The 19,544-nt window shown below is 42.2% G+C and overlaps 1 protein-coding gene across 4 annotated transcripts in view; it reads left to right on the forward strand.

Moving 5' to 3' along the window:
* Positions 1-19,544, forward strand: part of Qrich1 (glutamine rich 1) — a 40,065-nt gene that overhangs the window by 12,098 nt on the left and 8,423 nt on the right. For all 4 annotated transcript variants that reach the window (XM_036193133.1, XM_036193134.1, XM_036193132.1 and 1 more), the window contains 5 exons: positions 3,304-3,612; positions 6,536-7,567; positions 14,606-14,783; positions 15,322-15,476; positions 17,792-17,906. In XM_036193133.1, the coding sequence (XP_036049026.1) occupies positions 3,325-3,612; positions 6,536-7,567; positions 14,606-14,783; positions 15,322-15,476; positions 17,792-17,906 (1,768 nt within the window). In that variant the 5' untranslated portion in view covers positions 3,304-3,324. The remainder of the gene's footprint in view (positions 1-3,303; positions 3,613-6,535; positions 7,568-14,605; positions 14,784-15,321; positions 15,477-17,791; positions 17,907-19,544) is intronic.

Below are 19,544 nucleotides of genomic sequence, written 5' to 3' on the forward strand. Positions count from 1 at the left end.
GTGTTACTCTTTCATCTGTGTTTGCTTTTGTTCTTAAGATGGGGCTGCCTAAAAGAGGATACTGCAGAGGCAGTGTTGACAATCAACTTAGTGTCCATAGGTCATTGTGCTTTTTGTTCTTGTTCCCATGTTTTTAAACTTTCTTTCATTCACTCATTCATTCATTGCATGTTTGTGTGCTTGTGTGTGCGTGTATGCCAGGACATGTGTGTGTGAGTGTCAGAGGACAGTTTGTGGGAGTTGGTTCCTTTCTTCCATCATATATGTTGTGGGGATTTTGTTGGTCCTTTTGTTTTGAAGCCTATCAGTTGCTTGTGCTGGTCTTGTAGATGACCTTGAACTTCTGTTTCTCCGGACTCCCTCACCTGAGTGCTGAAGTTACAGACCTGCAACTTCTTGCTCTTTTTCTGTAGTGTTGGGGACTAAACCCAGGGCTCTGTGCATGCTAGGCAAGCAAGCACTTTACCAACTGAACTATGTCCCCATCCCTTATTTTTGTTTTTTGAGGCAAGGTCGAATGATGTAGCCTGATTTGACTCCCTGAGTACTGGAATTATAGGATTGTGGTTCTGCCTGGGCCCAGATCATGTTTTTGTCTTAGATACTTGATGAAAAAGTGTGCAAAATTGATTTCTGAATTTTAGTAGTGACTTAGTTATTTAGTTCTTTCCAATTTATTTTAGATTTATTTTTTTTTTCTCTTTTTTTTTTAAAGTTTTATTTATTATGTACACAGTGTTCTGTCTGCATGTATCTCTGCACACCAGAGGAGGGCACCAGATCTCATTACAGGTGGTTGTGAGCCACCATGTGGTTGCTGGGAATTGAACTCAGGACCTCTGGAAGAGCAGCCAGTGCTCTTAACCACTGAGCCATCTCTCCAGCCCCGATTTACTTATTTATTTATTTAAGATTTATTTATTTATTATGTATACAGCATGTATGACTGCAGGCCAGAAGAGGGCACCAGATCTCATCACAGATGGTTGTGAGCCATCATGTGATTGCTGGGAATTAAACTCAGGACCTCTGGAAGAACAGTCGGTACTCTTAACCACTGAGCCATCTCTCCAGCCCCGATTTATTTATTTTTATTTGATGTGGATATGGGTGTTTTGTTTACATGTACCACATGTATGCCCTACTGCCACAGAGGCCAGAAGAGGTTGTCAGATCCCCTGGATTGGAGTTACAGGTGCTTATGAGCTGTTGTGTGCTGGGACTTGAACCCTGATTCTCTGCAATAGCAGCCAGCTCTTAACCACTGTGCCATCTCACCAGCCCCACTTACGGTTATTTTAATAAAATTAGGCAATATTACACGGTACAAGCACTTCACAAACATTCGTTGTTCTTCTTTCCTTTTTCCTTTCTTTTGCTTTTTTCTTAGTGGTGTCTTAGTATATGTAGCATGTAGTTTTCCCTGGCCTCTGACTTGGGATTCTCTTGCCTCAGCCTGCCATGTGCTGGGATTACATGTGTATAGGTGAATAAGGAGTGCACCACTAAATCCAGCAGATTTTTGGTGTTTGTTTTGTGTGTTTGTTTCTTTGTTTCAAGACAGGCTTTCTCTGTGTAACAGTCCTGGATATCCTGGAACTCGCTGTATAGACCAGGCTGGCTTCAAACTCAGAGATCCTGCCTCTGCCTCCTGGATGCTGGGCTTAAAGGCATGTACCCCTCTACTACCTTGTGTTTTTTGGTGTTTGTAATGGGAGATAAAGAATATAACACTATTTTTTAGGTCTTTAGATGGCATACATAAATAACTCCGTACTATAGATTATACCTAGTAGTGGAAATAAAACATGTCATAAGGGGCCAAGTGACCAGCCAAAGTTACATACATAGTGAGATCCAGTCTCAAAAAACAAAAACATGTCAGTAGGTAGGAGTCTGCTCCTTGCTCCCTCCCCTTGTTTGGTAGTTTTGAGGTGGTAAGAGAACAGTTTATTTATTTTGAGTCAGGGTTTCACTCTTTAGACCTGATTGGCCTGTAATTTGCTATGTAGAGAGCAGGTTGGTCTCAAACTTTTAGATATCAGGCCTGCATCTGGCTCCCAGGTGCTGAGAATAAAGAAAGGTATGTGCCACCAGGCATGGGAGTGATGTGATTGGCCTGGTGCTGGATAGAGAAGGTCATTTCAGCCTATTCTATCCAGTACTTAAAGAATATGTTTGGTTTTTGTTTTAGTGTGATAGTTTGGTTTAAGAAATGTTGAAGGGCTGGGCAGTGGTGGCCCACGCCTTTAATCCCAGCAAAGCCAGGCGGATCTCTGAGTTCGAAGCTAGCCTGGTCTACAGAGTGAGTTCCAGGACACGCACCAAAACTATACAGAGAAACCCTGTCTCAGGGGGAAAAAGTGTTGAAGGAAGGTAGGCAAATTATATTGGTTCATGCTTGAAATCCTAGGACTCAGGAACCTGAAGAAAGAGGGATTACCTTAAGTTCAAAGCCACCATGAGCTACATAGAATTGTAGGACAGGGTGTCAGAGCAGGTGAGAGGTACTTACTGTGTAAGCCTATGAGTTTCATTCCCTGAACCCATGTAAAGGTAGAAGGACAGAACAGCCTATACTTGTTTTCTAACTATATATACTTTCATGGCACGTGTGCCCATGTATTATCTTGTACACATACTAATGATAATAAGACTGAGAAATCTAAACATTAAAAACAAAAATACCTCACAGAGGCCAGGCTTAGCACTCTGAAGATGCAGGTGAATATCTGTGTGGTTTTAAAGCCAGCCTGGTTAACATAACAAGTTATAGGCCAGCCAAGGGTTCATAGTGAGATCCTATCTTTTTTTTTTAACAGTTTCTTTTCTTTTCTTTTTTTTTTTTTTTTTTGAGCTGAGGATCGAACCCAGGGTCTTGCACTTGCTAGGCAAGCTCTCTACCACTGAGCTAAATCTCCAACTCATGAGATCCTATCTTCAAAAACATCCTAAGTTTGATTTTGGGGGTGGGGAAGATGGTATAATAAAATTTGGCTTTGGAATATATGTATACACACACACAGATACACACACACTCCATTCTCTTACAGTAGGCTTGGTAAGATGGCTCAACGTACAAAGCCATCTATTGCCAAGCCTGATGACCTGAGTTTGATCCCTGAGACCCACAGTTGGGATCATGAAGAAGATGGAAAAAGAGAACCAATTCAAGTGGGTGGTCTTCTGACCTCCACACGCATGCCTTGGCATGTGCATGCTCCTCTCAATAAATTAATTAATGAAAAAAATAAAACAGTATGCTAACAATAGCAAAATGTTGATTGTCTATTTTAATTTTAGGAACCCTAAGGATTCTGCAATATGAATAATTCTCTGGAGAACACCATCTCATTTGAAGAGTACATCCGAGTGAAGGCGAGGTCTGTCCCGCAGCACAGGATGAAGGAATTTCTGGACTCACTGGCTTCTAAGGGGCCAGAGGCTCTTCAGGAGTTCCAGCAGACGGCCACCACCATGGTGTACCAACAGGGTGGGAGCTGCATTTACACGGACAGCACTGAAGTAGCCGGGTCTTTGCTTGAACTTGCTTGTCCAGTCACAACCAGTGCTCAGCCACAGTCTCAGCAGGAGCCGCAGCAGCAGGTCCAGGTGAGGACACATTAGGTGGAACCTGTCACTAAAGTCTTATTATCTGTCAGTTTGGTTAGTCACAATATATCTACCTATACAGATGTTAGAGGTGTTGGAAGTTATTTTACAAGGTGGGGAATCTTTCATATTTAATGTGGATTGACACTGTCTCTAGCTGCTGTAAACTATGAAAACTTTATTGTTTGCTTCAGAGAGCTTGAACAATACAGAAAGTAGAGGCTAGCACTGAATTTGAATGTGATAGCTTCATGTGACTGAGACTTTCTGTGACAGAATGAGCAGAAAGCACAGGAACGCTAATTTTGCTCATTATGGAAAGTGTAGCATTTGGAACTTGCTTTAAAATTAAAACCTGAGGTATGGTGATCTTCATTTAATTTATACATCTCAAATCTTGATCACCTGTAGATTTCTAGGTTGGCATTTTCTACCTATTAGCCTTAGATAATGCTGACATTAAACTTATTCAAAATGGAAGAGTGAATGCATGGCTGCTGAGGCATCGACTTTTCTTTTTGGGGGATCTTTAGATGAAACAGTAGTCTCCTTCAGGAAGTTTTGTGTGTTTGTTTTTTTTGTTGTTGTTGTTGTTTTGTTTTTTATTGGGGGGCATTATATTGTGGTTGAGTTTCATTTTATTTTGGATACACATTTGTCTGTGTGAGGGTGTCAGATCCCCTGAAACTGGGGTCAGAAACAGTTGTGAGCCCCCATGTGGTTGCTGAGAATTGAACTTGGGTCCTCCGGAAGAATCGTCAGTGTTTTTAACCACTGAACCATCTCTCCAGCTCCCCTTTTTTTACTTTTTAATTTGAGAGAAACTGTCACTAAATTGCTTGAGCAGGCCTTGAACTCCTTCTGTAGGCCAAGCTGGATGGATCTGCTTACTTCAGGTTCCTGAGTAGCTAGGATTACAGATTTGTGACAAAATACAACTTTAGGGACTGGTGACCACTACTTTCAGATGTGTGCATGGCATTTATGCACCTACCCTTCCCCACATCATACACTCGTGATGATAGTTTTGTTTTTGTTGTTTTTTTGACACCAGATTTCTCTGTGTAACAGTACTGAACTCCCTTTGTAGACCAGGCTGGCTTTGAACTCACAGAGATTTGCCTGCCTCTGACTCTCAACTGCTGGATAATAAATTTTTTAAAAATAAAATAAGATTGTATCCAGGGATGGTGGTGCACGCCTATAATCCCAGCACTCTGGAGGTGGAGCCAGGTAGATCTCTGTGAGTTCAGGGCCAACCTGGGCTACAGAGTGAGTTCCAGGAAAGGCTCCAACACTACACAGAGAAACTCTGTCTCAAAAAAAACCTTAAAAAATAAAATAAATAAATTATATATATATATGCTTGAAAACATAATTTCATTTAGTTATATTTCTGAATGATATCAGACTCAAACTTTGGCTAGTAGTGTAACAGTTACTGTATACATGCTAGATTCTACTCTTTGGTGGTGCTGTTTACTGAGATAAGATTTCACTAAATATCCTCTGCCTCGGTCTGCAAAGTGCAAAGATGTTAGGTGTGAACTATCACACCCAATATAGCTAAACTTTAAGTTATTCTTCCCCTTTCATAAAAGACTACGAAAGCAAATATATTTTTCAGTTACGAACTAGTTTAGGTTTTTTCCTTTTTGAGACAGGGTTTCATGTACCTCAGGTAGATCTTAATCTCGGTGTATCTTAGCCAAGGATAAGCTTGAAATTCTGCTCCCAAGTGCTAGGATCACAGACCCCTGTACCCAGTTCATCTCAAATTTTAGGCAAGAACTCTACCAACTGACAAGCTGAGCAATATCTCTAGCCTTTGTGGTGGTGGTTATTGTTTTGTTTTTGAGACAGGGTCTCATGTTTCACAAGTTAGCCTAAAACTCAGTATATAGTCATGACTCCTGATCCTTCTTACTCCACCTCCAAAGTGCTGGGAGTGCTGGTGTGCACCATCTAGTTTATTTCTTGCTATAGGGATTGAACCTAGGGTTTAGTACAGGGTAGTCAAGCAGTCTACCAATTGTGCTACATCCCCAAAATAAAATTTGGTTCATAAAGCAGTTTTATAGTTATAAAATAACATAATGTTTAACTCAGTTGTAGTATGTTTTTGTTATTGTTGGTTGGAATTAGGTCTCAAACTCCCTGTCCTCTTGTACCAAGCTTCCCAAGTGCTGAGATTAAAAATGTGCACCATGACACTTAGCAGAATCTGTTTTCATGATTAATTATTTTATATGTATGTATGCACATGTGTAGATCAGGTTGGCCTCCTAACTCACTGAGACCTGGAGTTAGATTTGATCCAAATAATTGGGTGCTGCTAGATTTTCTTTTTTCTTTTTCCTCATGCCATACAGAAAATTTTAATCAATATGATTTGACACTTTAATTTTATGTGTATAGGTGTTTTGCCTACATGTATGTCTGTGCACTGTGTGTGTGATGCTCTTGGAGTACAGAAGAGGGTGTCAGATCTCTTGGAATTAAAGTTATAAAGGGTTGTGAGCCACCATCTGGGTACTGGGATTCAAACTTAGATCTTGAAAGAGCAGTCAGTACTTTTAAGCACTGAGCCAACACTCCAACTCTAATAAAATTTAAACATATACTTAAGTATATGCTTATACCACACTACTAATGTGCAAAAAAACCAAAGGGGCACATTTTCAAAGAAAAAATTAAAAGTGAACAAATTAAAAGTCTGATGTGTTGTTCTTAGATCCTTGTTGATCATTTTTATCTTATTTCCTGGGATGGATATATCTCACTGTAAATTCAGTGTGATGCTGAAGAAATTTTCATTTGGTTTTTGGGGCATTGTGACTGCAGAAGCCATGAATGATGCAGTCCCCCTTGTCCCATTATAAACGGTCCTTGCTTTACTCACTGGTGAATCTTGTTCCTGCAGGTACAGGTGCAGGTACAGCAGTCTCCACAGCAGGTCTCGGCTCAGCAACTCTCCCCTCAGTTCACCGTTCACCAGCCTGCTGAGCAACCCATCCAGGTCCAGGTGCAGATCCAGGGGCAACCACCGCAGTCAGCAGCCCCCTCCATCCAGACCCCATCTCTGCAGAGCCCCAGCCCCTCGCAGCTGCAAGCCGCCCAGATCCAGGTGCAACACGTGCAGGCGGCCCAGCAGATCCAGGCTGCAGAAATCCCAGAGGAGCATATCCCACATCAACAAATCCAGGCTCAACTGGTGGCTGGCCAATCTCTTGCTGGGGGTCAGCAGATTCAAATCCAGACCGTGGGTGCCCTTTCCCCACCACCATCCCAGCAGGGCTCACCCCGGGAAGGGGAACGGCGGGTTGGCTCAGCCAGTGTCCTTCAGCCAGTGAAGAAACGCAAAGTGGACATGCCCATCACCGTGTCCTACGCCATCTCAGGGCAGCCAGTGGCCACCGTGCTGGCCATTCCACAGGGCCAGCAACAGAGTTACGTGTCTTTGAGGCCAGACTTACTGACAGTAGACAGTGCCCACCTGTACAGTGCCACTGGGACCATAACTAGCCCTACAGGAGAAACTTGGACCATCCCTGTTTATTCTGCCCAGCCCCGGGGGGACCCTCAGCAGCAGAGCATTACCCACATTGCCATTCCCCAGGAAGCCTACAACGCAGTTCACGTCAGTGGCTCACCCACAGCCCTAGCAGCTGTAAAGCTGGAGGATGACAAGGAGAAGATGGTGGGCACCACATCTGTAGTGAAAAACTCCCATGAAGAGGTAGTGCAGACCCTTGCAAACTCTCTCTTTCCAGCACAGTTCATGAATGGCAACATCCATATTCCAGTGGCTGTGCAGGCTGTTGCAGGCACGTACCAGAACACAGCTCAGACTGTACATATATGGGACCCACAGCAACAGCCACAACAGCAAACTGCACAAGAACAGACACCACCACCACCCCAACAGCAGCAGCAGCTCCAGGTTACTTGTTCAGTAAGTGAGACTTAATCTGTAGGGCATTTTGTTTCCTTGGTTTCCAGTGTAACGTAGAACTCACCTATAGTGTGTGGATTGTTTAATTCTATCTTGTTTGTCTTGACAGTGATAGTATATGGGGGAAGGAAGAGAAGCAATAGGTGAGGCTGTGTAAACAGACAAGAAGTTTATAATTCTTGGAATTCAACAAAATGATCAGTAATTCTTTTGTAGTCATTAGAGAGTATTAGGATGGGGTGCCTATAATATTTCTTTGTAATTATCTTTTTATAATGAGTAAAGTTAATGGTATGATGAATGGAAGACCCTACAGTGTTATATATGTCTCTGGGTTACTTATATTAACACCTGTCATTCAACTGTTAATTTAGCACACAGGTAGTAAATTCATGGTAGAGAGCTTGTGAAATAGAATTTTCCTTTATTTATCTTTGAATATAGTATAAATAAGTTAAAAGACCTAAAACACAACACCTCTTAGTAGATCTCTTGAAAGGTTCTGGATGTAGGGGTACACATCTGTAATGCTGACACTTAGGAGGCAGAGGCAGGTGGATCTCTGAGTTCAAGGGCAGTTTGTTCTATATAGCAAGTTTTAGGCCATCCAGGACTACATAATAATAACTTGTCTCAGAAAATAAAGGAGGAAAAAATGGCAAAAATAAAATAGCAACTGGCCTGTTGTACATACCTGTTTAATATCAGAACTCCAGAAACTGAGACAGTAGGACCACAAGTTCAGGGCCAGCCTAGGCCACATAGCAAGACCATCTAAAACAAAACAAGACCATTTCTTCCATGTTTATCTCATGGGAAGACAATAGTGCTGTAATTTGAACCTAAAGAAGAACTGGTGAGAAAGTGTGCACTCCACAGTTGCAGTGGATTGGGGAGAACCATGCCTTTTCTGAAAGCCTTCATTTTTCCTGTTTTTATAGTGAAACCTTCCTCCTTTGACCTCATTTTCACCTTCACCTGTTTCTATATCCATTTCATTCTTAGTAATTTCCAGACATTATATGTAGAAACTAGTTTTATCTGGTTTTCTTTTGGAGTAGGAATATTATTGGTTTGATCTGGGTTTAACTGGTTCCCCTCCTCAGCCTCTCAAGTAGTTGAGACCAGATGTGTGTACCACTGCATCTGGCTTCAGTTGAGTTTCTGTTGTTCTTAAGTCATGTCTATCTAAATTTTTATTTATTTTTTTGTTTGTATTTTTGAGGCACAGTTTCTCTGTTTAGACCTGGCTGTGTCCTAGAACTTGCTTTTAGACCAGGCTGGCCTCAAACTCAATACGCCTGCCTCTGCCTCCTGAGTGCTGGGATTAAAGGCGTGGTCCACTTTGGCACAGATGATTATTTTATTTTATGTATATGGGTGTTTTGCCAGTATGTATGTCTCTGCACCATGTATGTATATTACCTGTGGAAGCCAGAAGAGGATGTATGATCTCCTGAAACTGGACTTACAGATTTATTTATTTAGCTGGGCGGTGGTGGCGCACGCCTTTAATCCCAGCTCTTGGGAGGCAGAGCCAGGAGGATCTCTTTGAGTTGTGAGTTCGAGGCCAGCCTGGTCTACCAAGTGAGTTCCAGGAAAGCTACATAGCTACACAGAGAAACCCTGTCTCGAAAAAACAAACAAAAACTTATTTATTATGTATACAGCATGTATGACTGCAGGCCGGAAGAAGGCACCAGATCTCATTACAGGTGGTTGCTGGGAATTGAACTCAGGTCCTCTGGAAGAGCAGCCAGTGCTCTTAACCTCTGAGTCATCTCTCAAGCACCCTTCCACAGTCCTTCCCCCCCCCCCCCCCTTTTCCTGGTGTTTTTTTTTTTTTTTTTTTTTTTTTTGGTAAGGACCAAACCCAGGGCCTTGGGCTTGCTAGGCAAGTGCTCTACCACTGAGCTAAATCCCCAAACCTCTTGTTCTTTGTTTTTTGAGACAAGGTTTCTCTGTGTAACTCTGGCTGTCCTGGAACTCACTCTGTAGACCAGGCTGGCCTTGAACTCACAGAGATCCTCCTGCCTCTGCCTCCCGAGTGCTGGGATTAAGGCATGCGCCACCACTGCCCGACTCCACAGTTCTTAATTGGGGATAAAAGGAATATTTGTGAACTATTCTTCCATTACAGAATATATAAAAGAAAAAGGTGTTGGCCACCATGCCTGACTGACCTTATTTTAAAAAGAAAGAAAAAGAAAGAAAGAAGGAAAACACAGAAAGGATGTTGGGTGTTGTAGAGCAGAGGCAGAAGTTTAAGAAGTTTAAGGTCAGTGTTGAAGATGGGGCTGGAGAGATCCCTCAGCAGTTGAGAGCACTGGCCGCTCTTCCAGAGGACCCGGGTTCAATTCCCAGCACTCACCTTGTGTGGCCCACAATTAACTCCAGGTCCAGGGAAACTGATCCCCTATGTATACAGTGTTCTACCTGTATGTCTGTCTGCAGGCCAGAAGAGGGCACCAGATCATATTAGGAAAGGTTGTGAGCCAACATGTGGTTGGGAATTGAACTCAGGACCTCTGGAAGAGCAGCCAGTGCTCTTAACCGTTGATCCGTTTCTCCAGCCCCAAATAATTTTTTTTAATTAAAGGTCTAGAGAAATGGCTCAGTAGTTAAGAGCTCTGGCTGCCCTTCTAAAGGACCTGCGTTTGATTCTCAGTGCCCACATGGTAGTTCACAACTGTCTATAACTTGAGTTCCATGGCATCTGTTGCTGCCTTCTGCCCCTCATCCCCCACCCTTATTTTTATTTTTATTTTAAGACAGGATTTCTCTAGCTTTGGAGCCTGTTGTGGAACTCAATCTGTAGACCAGACTGTCCTTGAACTCAACAGAGATCCGTCTGCCTCTGCCTCCCAAGTTCTGGGATTCAAAGTGTGGGCCACCACCACCCGGCCTTGTTTCTGTTTTTTGTTTTTTGTTTTTTTGAGACAGGGTCTCTAGATAGTTTGGTTGTCCTGGAACTCGGTATATAGACCAGGCTGACCTCCACTCACAGAGGGAAGTCTTTCTGCCACTGCCTTCTAAGTGCCAGAATTAAACGTGTGCACCACCATATCTGGCCTCCCTCAGGCCTCTTTTATTTATCTATGTGTATTTATTTATATATTTATTTATTTTGTATACAGTGTTCTGCCTACATGCCAGAAGAGGGCAACAGATTTCACTACGGATGGTTGTGAGCTACCCTGTGATTGCTGGGAATTGAACTCAGGACCTCTGGAAGAGCAGTTAGTGCTCTTAACCTCTGAGCCATCTCTCCAGCCCTCCCTCAGGCCTCTTAAGGGTACCAGGCACACACATGGTGTGTGAGCAGACATGCATGTAAACAAAGCACCCATATGCATAAAGAAGAATTTAAATTAAAAAGAAAAGATGGGTTGGGGAGATTGCTCAGCACCCACATAAAATTCCAGGCATCACAAAGAATGTCTGTAACATCAATACTGGAAGACAAGTGAATTCTAGGAACTCATTGGCTGACCAGCCTAGTCCAAACTGATGAACTTGAGGTTCAGTGAGACAATCTGTCTCAGGGGAGGAAACCTAGGAGTGATGATAGAGCCGAACCCTCTTGTCTTCCCTGCCCTGTTGAGGTATGCACACAGGTATATGTACCCTCTGTCTTTCCTGCCCTGTTGAGGTATGCACATAGGTGTCAGGTGTATGTGCCCATGTGAACACGCAAGAAATCTTTTGAGCCAGGCATGGTCATGCACAAATTTAGTCCTGGTACTCATGCAGGAGGCAGAGTCAGGCAGATCTCTGTGAGTTCAAGGACAGCCTGGTCTACACAGAGAAACCTATCTTGAAAGACCACACCCAAAAAAATCTTTTGAAAAATATTCAGAAAGAAAATACAGAACATACTATTTTATCAGTTAGTCAACACTGATTACTACTTACTACTTTTTTTTTTCATTTTTTGTGTCAAGCATGTGCATACCACTGTGTTACATGCTTAGCTCTATTACAGTTTGAATAGAGAGAAAACAAGTTTATTTCCATGACTGCCTTGTACACTTAACCCTTTTTGTGTCCATTTCATATATGTAACTATATACCTATGTAAATAAAACATCAAATGTTCTAGTTTTATTAAATATGTATTTCCTATGTAGTCTACTTGGATGAGTGTAGTCTTAATTTTCTAACCTAACCAATTCCCCCCTCATTTTAAGTTTTCCCATGATACTAAACAGCTCTTAACTTTTTTGTTTGTTTGGGTGAGTAGTAGTGCTAGAGACTGGTCCCAGCGGTTTGTGAATGTGAGGCAAGTACTCTATCATGGCATTTATGCAGATTTCCTTTAGAGTAGAATCCTACACAAACATGGAACATTTTTTTGAGTCTCAACACAGTTCCATGAACACTTACGGTTTTATCTCTCTGTTCCAAGTATTTCATTGTCTGGTGGTGGCGTAAGCCTTTAATCCCAGCACTCAGGACACAGACAGGCAGATAGATCTCTGTGAGTTCAAGGCTAGGCTCTGGTCTACAGAGTGAGTTCTAGGACAGCCAGGAATACATAGAGAAATCATATCTCTGGAAAAAGTATATTGAAGTTGTGTGTGAGAGCAAATTTTCAAGCATCTAGAAACAATTTTGTCTTCAATTGAAATTACTTGATATTTGGGGCTAGATAGATAGTTTCAGCAGTTACGAGCACTGACTGCTCTTCCAGGGGACTTGGGGTTCAATTCCCAACACTCACAACTGTTTGTAACTCCAGTTCCAGGGGACCTGGCATCCTTACACAGACATGGATGCAGGCAAAACATAAAATAAAAATACATCAACAAAAGATGTATTTCTTTAACAAAAGAAATTACTTGATATTCTTCAGATTTTAGGGGTATTTGGGGTTAGGGTCTGATAGGGTTGCTTAAGAAGCATTGTTCAGACTTAGATATGTTGTAACAACCAAGAACCGATATTAGGTATTTGTTGTTTAGCCTTTTGGGAATTGTAACTAACACAGATGTTTTCACTTGTCTTACACAACTTAGCTGCAAAACCATTGTTGATGTACCTATTAGTTTAGAACAGTGCCTCCTATCTTTAGTGGTAGCAAATGCCTTTAAGTCCCAGCACTGACAGGTTGTGGAGCAGAGGCAGGCGGATCTGAGTTTGAGGCCAGCCTGGTCTGCATAGCAAGTTCCAAGACCGCCAGAGCCACATAGAGAAACCCTGTCTCACAGAAAAAGGGGTGGGGGCGGGGCGGAGAAAATGGATTATATTCCTAGGGGAGAGAATGTAGTTTGAGAAAAATCATGCAAAGTAGAACTTTAAGCAGGCATGGTTTCACATGCCTGTAGTTCCAGAATACTTAGGAACCTGAAGCAGGAAGATGAAGGGTTTGAAGCCAGCCTGAAATGCATGGATCATGACCTGACCTCATCAGGAAGGGGTTCCTGGAACTTTGTACCTTTGCACTTGTAGGATTACAGGCGGGATTATACTTGTATACACCCTGTCTCCTGAAGTGCTGAAGACTGACTCTAGGGTTTCATAAGTGGTAAACCAAGCACCAGGGCCAATTCCAGTCCTTCATCATGGAAGACCACTCAGATTATAGTTATGTGCTGCCTTGACCTCTTTATCCCCCCTCCCTTTCTTTTCCTGTCTTCCAACTGCTGGAATTATAGGTTTATACCACCAGGTTTGCAACTAAATTCTAAGGATCCCTTACTCTGCACATTTGGAATTGGATATGTAATCTTCAGTTTAGCAACTTTGTTTCTTCTTGAGAGTTTGTTAGATAAGTGGCCTTCTTAGATCCCAACCCAAGATGTCACTTTTATAGACATTTTAGTAAAATGCCTAAGTGTTTTCTTTGCAGAGTGAATGGTTTTTAAAGATTGATTTATTTATTATGTACACAGAAGAGGGCGCCAGATATCATTACAGATGGTTGTGAGCCACCATGTGGTTGCTGAGAATTGAACCCAGGTCCTCTAGTAGAGCAGTTGTGCTCTTAACCTCTGAGCCATCTCTCCAGCCCCTACTTAGGGGGTTTTTAAAGATTTATTTAAAGACTGAAACTTGGACTCTACCCTTTGGAGAGATTCTAAGGCAATTTGAGGTATTGACCTTGTAGGTTTTTTGTTTTCTTTTACACGTATGTTTCTTTTCCTTGCCTTTTTTGGAGGAAGTTTCTCTGTGTATGTTTCTCTAGGTTTCTCCTTGGCTGTCCTGGAACTTGCTCTGTAGACCAGACTGGCCTTGAAATCAGATCTGCCTGCCTTTGCCTGAAGTTTTGGAATTAAAGGTGTACACCATCACTACCCAGTCCTCCTTATAGCCCTAGCTGGCCTTGCATTTGCCATAGAGCCTGGGCTGGTTTCAAACTTGAGGTGACTCTGCAGCCCTGCCTCTGCCTTCCTTCTTCGTATTGGCAGTACATCATGTATTGCCATGCTTGGTTTATATTAGTGTTTTTCAATAAGAATCAAGAACTAGCAAAATGGCTTAGTGCTTTCTCCAAGCCTGTCATCCTGAATTCAGTCCCTTAGAACCATGTGGGAGAGAGAGAGCTGACTCCCACAGTTGTTTTCTGCCCGTCCCAGGAACACCGAAGGCACACATACACATACACACACATGCAATTTAAAATGTAACAAAAATATTAAGTGAGAAGTGGTTAGAGCTCAGAAACCTGGCGTGGGCAGTTATATTGCTGCCATTGCTGTTTGTGCAGTCAGTTTGAAAGTAGGACAGCAAAAGCAGTTGGCTTTTATTTCTCCCAGTTGAATGAGCAGTTAAGATTCATTTTCTGAGCCGGGCGGTGGTGGCGCATGCCTTTAATCCCAGCACTCGGGAGGCAGAGGCAGGCGGATCTCTGTGAGTTCAAGGCCAGCCTGGTCTACAAAGCGAGTTCCAAGACAGGCTCCAAAGCTACACAGAGAAACCCTGTCTCGGAAAAAAAAAAAAAAAGAAAGAAAAAAAAGTTTCATTTTCTGACATTTGTATTTATTAAAGGACCTAATGAAAAACAATGTTAACATTCTGATGGTTTCTATCTCCTAGGCACAAACTGTACAGGTTGCTGAAGTTGAGCAACAGTCACAACCACAGCCTTCACCAGAACTTTTGCTTCCAAATTCTTTGAAGCCAGAAGAAGGGCTTGAAGTATGGAAAAACTGGGCTCAGACCAAGAATGCTGAATTAGAAAAAGATGCTCAAAACAGACTGGCCCCGATTGGGAGTGAGTATTTGGGAGGCCGGGGAGGCTGGGATCTGTCTGAAGTTTAAGTAGAAGAAAAACAGAATGGCAGGCATGTAGCATCTCTGGCTCTGAGGATGAGAGAATATACTTGGAAGTATATTTTGTGTCATGATGAACAGGATGCAGTCTTCACTCTCTGAAATGAGCAGGATTTGTGGGATTTGCCCAAGACCAAATTTTTAGATATGTGAGTTTCTAGAGTCAACACAAGACCGAGGAAGAACTGGCAAGTGCCAGTGAGTTGTGCTTAGAGCCTGTCTTGATTGACTTGTTCATATTAGAGTGTGGTTTCTGTGTTTTTCTGTTTTCATTTCTGGTCCTTAGTGAAAGGAAACCTATTGGTGTAATAGTGTAACAGCATATGTTACTCAATTAATAGCTCAGTTCTGATTACAGATGCCAGTGGCCACTCCTGTTGGGCAGTATTGTCCCTGAGCCCTCCTTTAGCAGTGTGAACAACCAATTAAGACACCACTATTGCCAGGACTCCCACTCACCCTTAGGACTTGTGTCACAGGGCGTCAGCTGCTTCGATTCCAAGAAGATCTGATCTCCTCTGCTGTGGCCGAATTGAATTATGGCCTCTGTTTAATGACACGGGAAGCTCGAAATGGAGAAGGTGAACCCTATGACCCAGACGTGCTCTACTACATCTTCTTGTGTATACAAAAGGTAGGAAGCGATCTTGACAGGAACTTGTTTGGACAGTGTTCCTCCTATTGGATGCTTTCACGTTACTCTAATTCAGGAAAATGACAAGAAGGGAAAAAAGGGCTATGCAGCACGCCTGTAACCCCAGCAGTCGTAACGGGCGGTCTTTGTGAGTCCTGCTGGCCAAGGCTACATAGATCCTGCCTTTTTTTTTTTTTTTTTTTTAATGCCTGTGTGTTTACGTTAGAAAAGAATATATGCAAGTATGTATGTATAATTCTGCCACCTAGAAAACCATGAGGGTGGGGCTGGAGAGATGGCTCAGGTTAAGAGCACTGACTGCTTTTCCGGAGGTCCCGAGTTCAATTCCCAGCAACCACATGGTGGCTCACAACCACCTGTAATGAGATCTGGCGTCCTCTTCTGGTTGGTCATATCTGCTGTATACATAATAAATAGATAAATCCTTTAAAAAAAGAAAAGAAAACCATTAGGGCTAGTGAAGGGCTCAGCCCTTGAAAGTACTTACTGTCCAGGCCTGGTGCCTGGTTTTCATCCCCAGAATTGATGGTGGAAGTATTTAGTGATTAACTTCTTTTTCTTAAATTAAAAGCATTTATTTATTATATTTTCTTAAAGTAAGTGCATAGTTTTCATAAAGTTACTCAATCTGGTGCTAGAGTATAGCTTTTATTGTACCTTACATTAGTACAAAACAATTGTTTGAAGGAGTATGGCTAAAATTGTATAGAAATCTCTTTGGTTTTTTCAAAATAACAGAGACTTGTAGATGGGCAGTTTGGGGGAGCAGAGGTAGATTTCTTCTCATTCAAGACTCCAGAGTAGGATTCCACAGTATGATGGTCGAAGGCTTGTTTTTCTGTTGGAGCTCACTGTATTGACTGGCTCTGAGAACAGTTAGCCTCCTAGTTTATTCCTTTCCTTCTGGTCCTGACCCAGAACTACCTGAGTTACCTCATATGCTGTCTTTATTCACAGAAGGTAGTCTAGTGTAGTCATCTTCACTTATAAAAAAGGAAATTAAAAGATGTGTGGAGAGATGGTTCAGCAGCTAAGAGTATTTAGTGCTCTTATTGAAGACCTGTGTTCAGTTCCCAACACCTACATGGTGATTCACAGCCATCCCTACCTTCAGTTCCAGAAGATCCAATGCTTTCTTCTGACCCCTGAGGGCACCAGGCATACATGTGGTACACATGAATATATATAGATTAAGCACTCATACACATAAATCTAAACAAAATTAAAGATGGGCATGGTAGCATCTGCTTTTAATTCCCAGCAGGGTTGTGGGGAACAGAGGCTGATAGATCTCTGAGTTCAAGGCCAGTATGTTCTACTTTGTAAATTCTAGGCCAGCCAAGGTGACAGAATGAGTATCTATCTCAAAAAACTAAGCCAAATTAAAGAAAGAAAGGAAGGAAGGAAGGAAGGAAGGAAGAAAGAAAGAAAAAGATTCGCATATGTTACCACAATACTCGTAATAAGAAGGTATCATGCCCACCCACTACTCACCTCTGCCCTTTTTATTTTACTTATTTATTTTGGAGATGCAGTTTCTCTGTAACAGCCCTGGAACTCACTCTGTACACCAGGCTGGCCTCGAACTCACAGAGATCCACCTGCCTCTGCCTCTGAGTGCTGGGATTAAAGGCGTGCTCTGTCCAGTCATGATTTTTTTTTTTTTGATGATTTATGTGCATTGGTGTTTTGCCTACATGTATGTTTATATGAGGGTGTTAGGTCTTGGAGTTATAGACAGTTATTAGTTGCCATGAGGATGCTGGGAATTCAATCCAGGTTCCCTGAAGAACATTCAGTCCTCTTAACAGCTGAGCCATCTTCAGTTCCCGATTCTATTCGTGATTTTTAAGAGTCATTTTATTTCGTGTGTATGTGTGAGTACCTCTGTGTATGTATGGGCACTGTGTGTAAGCAGTAGGGGCTGTGTGGATGCTGGGAACTGAACCTGGGTCCTCTGTAAGAGCAGTGAGTCCTTTTAACTGCTGAACCATGTCTCCAGCTCCCACCTCCATGATTTTTTGCTATCATGCCTTGCTTATATGGATAGAATTCACAAAAGATCCCTTATTAATTCAGCTCTCAGAAACATAAAGATGTATTCACGTGATTTGAGGTATGCTGTGGAAATAACACCAGCTGGATAATTCTGGTCTAATACCTTTTTTTTTTTTTTTTTTAATTGGAGAGAATGAGTAGGGTAAGGAAGTGGTTGGTAGTAGAGAAAAAAATGTTTTTCCAAAGATTTTACTTAAGAGACTACTGGTAACATTTGTCAATTACTTTTCTTTTAGTATCTTTTTGAAAATGGAAGAGTAGATGACATATTTTCTGATCTTTACTATGTTCGTTTCACGGAGTGGTTACATGAAGTTCTGAAAGATGTCCAGCCCCGGGTCACTCCGCTTGGTAAGAGTTTCCTTTGTCTTAGAATTTCCTTCTTTCCCACTTGAGTTTATTCCTTTTCTGCTTTTTTTGGGGGGAGGGGGTTTCAAGACAGGGTTTCTCTGTGTAGCTTTGTGCCTTTCCTGGAACTCACTCTGTAGACCAGGCTGGCCTCGAACTCACAGAGATCTGCCTGCCCCTGCCTCCCGAGTGCTGGGATTAAAGGCGTGTGCCACCATTGCCCGGCTCCTTTTCTCCTCCTCCTCCTCCTCCTCCTCCTCCTCCTCCTCCTCCTCCCCCTCCTCTCTCTCTCTCATGTACATTGGTGTTTTGCCTGCACTTGTATCTATCATGTGAGAGTGTTGTGACCGGAGAATTGTGAGCTGTCGTGTGGGTTCTGGGAATTGAACCATGGTCTTAACCACTGAGCCCTCTTTCCTGCCCTCCACTTGTCCTTGGCAGTGGTGGAGCATGCCTGCCAGCCTGGTCTACAAAGAGAGTTCTAGGACAGCCACAGCAGTTGCACAGAGAGACCTTCTCTTGAGAAACAAAAAAAAAGAATTATAGCCAGGATTAATAGAATGTACTTGTCCCAAATAGTAGGAAGGCTAAAACAGGAAGATTGCTTGTATCAAAAAGCAAGTTTAAGGCTAGTGTGGGCAGAATTGTGACACCATTATCTGAGAAAAAAAACTAAGTGAATAAAACAAACTTGGAATTATCATTACTGATTATTAAAATGTATTCTTCAGGGGCTAGAGAGATGGCTTAGTGGTTAAGAGTACTTGTTTCTTGCAAAGGACTGAGGTTCTAAGTCCTGGCACCCACATGGGATATTACAATCATCTGTAACTCAATTTCCAGGGAATCCAGTTCCTTCTCCTGGCCTAGCAACTGAAATTAAATACAAATGGTTGTCAACTGTGTGGGTCCTAGATATTGATTCCAGGTCTTCTGCTCTAAACCATCCAACCATCTCTTCTACCTCCTAAGTTTTTATTTTTCAAATAGGCATGGTAGTCGATTTTTTTAATTCTAGCAATTGGGAGGCAGAGGCAGACTGATTTCTGTGAATTCCAACAACAAACTATTTTCATGTCTGAAACATCAGGTCCTGTTGACCTATTCAATCCTTCTCTTCCTTCAAGGCTCTGAATGGTTTTAATTAAAAAAAAAAAAAAGAAAGAAAGAAAGAAAAGCAAGCCAGCTGGTGGTGGGCACACATCTTTAAACCTAGCTCTCCAGAGGCAGAGGTAGGCAGATTTTTGTGAATTCCATGCCAGCCTGTTCTACAGGGTGAGTTCCAAAAACAAAGAAAAAAATTTTAGCTGCCCTACTGATTGTTTTCTCAACATTCAGAAGCTGAGATGGGATGATTTTGGCTTCAAAGCCAGATTAAGCTATGTGTCAAGACCCTGATTCAGAAGCAAAAATTATGAACCATTGTGTCTCTAGAATATAACTATGATTTATCCAAAGCCAGCATCCTGGATAATATTTATGTCAAAAGAATACAAATTTTTGCTGGGCAGTGATGGCACACGCCTCTAATCCCAGGAGGCAGAGGCAGGCAGATCTCTCTCTCTCTCTCTCTCTCTCTCTCTCTCTCTTTTTTTTTTTGTTTGTTTGTTTGTTTGTTTGTTTGTTTTTCGAGACAGGGTT

Source organism: Onychomys torridus, chromosome 7 (genome assembly GCF_903995425.1).
Source record: "Onychomys torridus chromosome 7, mOncTor1.1, whole genome shotgun sequence".
Classification (NCBI taxonomy): domain Eukaryota; kingdom Metazoa; phylum Chordata; class Mammalia; order Rodentia; family Cricetidae; genus Onychomys; species Onychomys torridus.